Source organism: Scylla paramamosain, chromosome 24 (genome assembly GCF_035594125.1).
Source record: "Scylla paramamosain isolate STU-SP2022 chromosome 24, ASM3559412v1, whole genome shotgun sequence".
Taxonomy (NCBI): Eukaryota; Metazoa; Arthropoda; class Malacostraca; order Decapoda; family Portunidae; genus Scylla; species Scylla paramamosain.
The window spans coordinates 18,643,108-18,647,369 of record NC_087174.1 but is presented as its reverse complement, the minus strand read 5'-3'; the positions used below and the strand labels follow the sequence as shown (position 1 = coordinate 18,647,369).

Here is a 4,262-nt window from a genome sequence, read left to right as displayed (position 1 = left end):
TACGCGACTTCCTTCTTGGTTCAATTAGACGCACACACACACACACACACACACACACACACACACACACACACACACACACACACACACACACACACACACACACACACCACCACCACCACCACCACCACCACCACCACCACCACCAGCAATGAAGAAGAAACTACCCCATCATTCTTCATTTCCTTTCATCCTTCTTTTCACCCATAAATTCTCCTCCTCACAAGGACATCTCCACCCGTGTCATTCTCACCCATCACCATCTCATCACCACCAATTAACCTCACCACAACGAGACCCGGAACTATGAGGGCCTGACTGCGTGATGGACAACCTCAGCGTAGTTCATATATCCGGATTGAGCTAGGAGAGGGTTGGTAGGGTATAAGGGGAGGGAAGGCCGCGAGGGAGGAAGGGGGAAGAGGAGGGGAGAATAAAATCAGTAGGTAATAAGAAAGAAGAGAAAGTAAGGAATGAGAGAAGAACAGATGGGTGACGAAAATTATGTTTCTTATTTGTGCTACGGAAGGAGAATGACAAGGAGTAGAAGAAAAAGAGGAAGGAGGAGAAAAGAGGGATAATGTCAACAAAAGGAGGGAATGAAAGACGAGAAAAGAACAGCAAATGATTAAAAAATAAACGTTTCTTAAGCTGTGGTACGAAGGGGTAGGATACGAAGGAAGGGAAAGACGATAGGAAAAGATGATGGGAAGGAAGATGAGAAGGAGGAAGGAAGGGAAGGAATGAGAGACGAAAAGACAAGTAATAGAAAAAAATGTTTATGTTGTGCTATGGATTGGGTAGAATATGAAGGAAGGAAAGGAGAAGGAAAGTAGGAATGGAGAGTAGGATCGATAAGAGGAAGGGAGGAAGGGAAGAAGAGAGCTGATAGGTGATATGTTTCCCAAGTGGCCAGGAATTAATTTTACATTTAAATATAGGTAAATTTGACAGGAAAATAAGTGGAAGGTATTAATTTTGATGTGGAGTGTATTGTATCTGTGGTGGATATACGTGGTGGTATGTGATGTAATGTGGTGTTTGTGTGATGTGGTGCCGTGTGGACTGACAGAGTGGTGCTGTGGTGCTATGTGTGGTGTGCTGTGGTATACTATGTGGTGTTATGTGGTATAGTGTGGCTTGGCTGAGTGGTGTGGCAAGGCTGAGTGATATCATGGTGTTGTGCGGTGTGGTATCGAATGAAATGGTGTGGTGTGGTGTGGTGGTGTGGTGTGGCTGAATGATACGGTGTGGTATAGCGTAGTGTAGAGTGGTGTGGTATTACAGGGTGTGTGGTGGTGTGGTAGTGTGGTGTTGCAGGGCGTGGTGTGGTAGTGATGCACTGAGGCGCGTGGTGTTGTGGTGTTGTGGTGTGGTGGTGTGGTGTGTGGTGCTGCAGGGCGTGGTGTGGTGTGTGGCGCTGCAGGGCGTGGTGCTGTGGTGTGGAGCAGCGCGGTAAATAGAGGGTGGTATTTTTTCATTGCGTCTGGATCATGACAACATTCACACAATCATCTCATTTTCACTCCTTTCTCTCCATCCCACACTTGCACCTCTATCCTCCTCCTCCTCCTCCTCCTCCTCCTCCTCCTCCTCCTCCTCCTCCTGGTACTCTTCTTCCTCTTACTCCTCTCGTTCTTTTATTTTTTTTTCTCTTGTGCTTAGTTTCTTCCTTCTATTCCTCCTCTTTCATCTCATCCTCTTCTTTTTCTTCTCCTCTTTCTTTTCCTACTCCTTCTCCTCTTCCTCCCCAATCTCCTGGTGGGGCTCCTTCTCTTTTTGCCCCTATTCCTCCTCCTCTTTTTCTCTTGTACTCTTCTTTCTCTTCTTCCTCAACCTATTCCTTTTCTTCCTCCTCTTCTTTCTCTCCTGCTGCTACTCTTCCTCTTCTTTATCTTACTCCTCCTCGTCCTCTTCCTTCTATTCCTCCTCTTTCACATCATCTTCTTCCTTCTTTTCCTCTTCCTCTTCCTCCCACTACTCCTCTTCCTCTCCTTTCTCGCACTCCTCCTCCTATTTCTACTCCTCTTCTTCAAACAGCCCCGTAAGAAGAAACAAGTCTCTTCCTCCTCCTCCTCCTCCTTCTCCTCCTCCTCCTCTAAGAACAAGCTATTATTTTCTCAGTCATAGAAGAATTACACGAGCCCACGACGAAACGGTTGCCTGAAGTAAGGAAAACCATCTCTCCAGTCTCCTCTTCTCTCCCTCTTTTCCTCCAATTCCTTCAGGTTGAGAGTAAATATGTAAATTTTCCTCCTTCTTCCTGACGTTGATGTGGCGTGGGAGGAGGAGGAGGAGGAGGAGGAGGAGGAGGTGATAGGAAACAGATGAGAAAGTGAACATTATATATGACAGAGAGAGAGAGAGAGAGAGAGAGAGAGAGAGAGAGAGAGAGAGAGAGAGAGAGAGAGAGAGAGAGAGAGAGAGAGAGAGAGAGAGAGAGAGAGAGGTAAAATGAAATGGAAAAATAAGATCTAGTGGTTGTTTTCCTCTTAAGAAACTCAACGAATTGGTTTTCTGAAAGTGGATTTCATTTTTATACCTGAATTGAGACGAGAGACAGAGAGAGAGAGAGAGAGAGAGAGAGAGAGAGAGAGAGAGAGAGAGAGAGAGAGAGAGAGAGAGAGAGAGAGAGAGGAAACGAGAACTAAGCATTATTAAAACAAACTATGACCAAACTCTCATGATAAATAATAATTAGTTGCACTTCAAAAGACAGGAAGCCGAGTCCACTGAGGTGATTAGAGACAGAAAATATTGCGCCGCGGAAGGAAGAAGCAAGTCCACCATTAGCAAAGTAACCAAAGGAATTTACGTTCGCAGCAACAAGCAAGACCAGAGATACTTAGTAATTTTAACATAGCTTTCTTCCCACATAAATCATATAATAACATGCGTGGCTTTGTTTCAGAGAGAGAGAGAGAGAGAGAGAGAGAGAGAGAGAGAGAGAGAGAGAGAGAGAGAGAGAGAGAGAGAATGTATTTACGTTCAATAAGCTCACGTATTATCTGCAATTTTAGCGATACATGATATCAATAGAAATATAGGTAAATGTCAAATAAACCTCATAGAAAACGTACGAAACTTCTACACATTTTCTGACTTTAAAGGGGATGCTATTTTAAAACAGCAAACATTATTCCCCGACACTTCCCATGTGAGTAGAGAGAGAGAGAGAGAGAGAGAGAGAGAGAGAGAGAGAGAGAGAGAGAGAGAGAGAGAGAGAGAGAGAGAGAGAGAGAGAGAGAGAGAGAGAGAGAGAGAGAGAGAGAGAGAGAATGGATAAAAGAGAAAAGGAAAGGAGGAAGAGAGGGAGAATAAAAGTAAGTAGCATATTGTCCCTTACTGTCTGTCTGTCTGTCTGTTTGTGCAAATTACCGCCACACGGCAAGAAAACAGCATAGTCCTCCCTTCTTCTCCTAAAAATAAATACGTAAATAAAATAAAAAGCAAATGAGAAGATGAAAAAAGAAAGAAAAGGAGGAGGAGGAGGAGGAGGAGGAGGAGGAGGAGGAGGAGGAGGAGGAAGAGGGGGATGAGAAGGTATAAGTCAACAAGTAAGTTTTCCTTCAGTTATTTACCAAGACCTTCCTTATCCCTCAGAGTCTCGGCTTCTTTCTTCCCTTCCTCACATCCCACACCTTTCTCAGGTATCCCCACTCCTATTAATTCTCTCTCTCTCTCTCTCTCTCTCTCTCTCTCTCTCTCTCTCTCTCTCTCTCTCTCTCTCTCTCTCTCTCTCTCTCTCTCTCTCTCTCTCTCTCTCTCTCTCTCTCTCTCTCTCATATCCAAGCACTCCAAACAAGTAAATATTTCATAAGTTTGGCAGTGTTGTGATATCCTAAAATACACGATATCCTCTCTCTCTCTCTCTCTCTCTCTCTCTCTCTCTCTCTCTCTCTCTCTCTCTCTCTCTCTCTCTCTCTCTCTCTCTCTCTCTCTCTCTCCCCAGCCAGAGTACAGATCAGATTCCACCTTCGCCCTCACTACTTCCTCAGTTTTCCATGCTAATAATCTTCATGTTCCTCTGTCCTCGCTTCCCTTTTAGTCTTTACTCTCAACTTTTTCAATGCTAGACTTTGCTCGTACTCTCCTACAATTTTTGGACGCTTATTTTTGCACTAGTTTCGTAAATCGTTTTGTAGACTTGGGAAAATTTACGTAATATTTTATTTTTCTTCTTTTTTTTTTTGTATGTGTGTGTTTATTATCTCGTTCTCTATCATATAGTTCCCTGAGTCCTTCGTATTTCTTATTTTACA

The 4,262-nt window shown here is 43.9% G+C and overlaps 1 protein-coding gene across 1 annotated transcript in view; it reads right to left on the bottom strand.

Annotated features, from left to right (window-relative positions):
• Positions 1–1,111: 1,111 nt before the first annotated feature.
• LOC135112908 (histidine-rich glycoprotein-like) overlaps positions 1,112–4,262 on the bottom strand; it is a 3,696-nt gene continuing 545 nt past the window's right edge. Inside the window, exon 2 of the mRNA XM_064027859.1 lies at positions 1,112–1,435. Within this exon, the coding sequence (XP_063883929.1) occupies positions 1,112–1,435 (324 nt within the window). The remainder of the gene's footprint in view (positions 1,436–4,262) is intronic.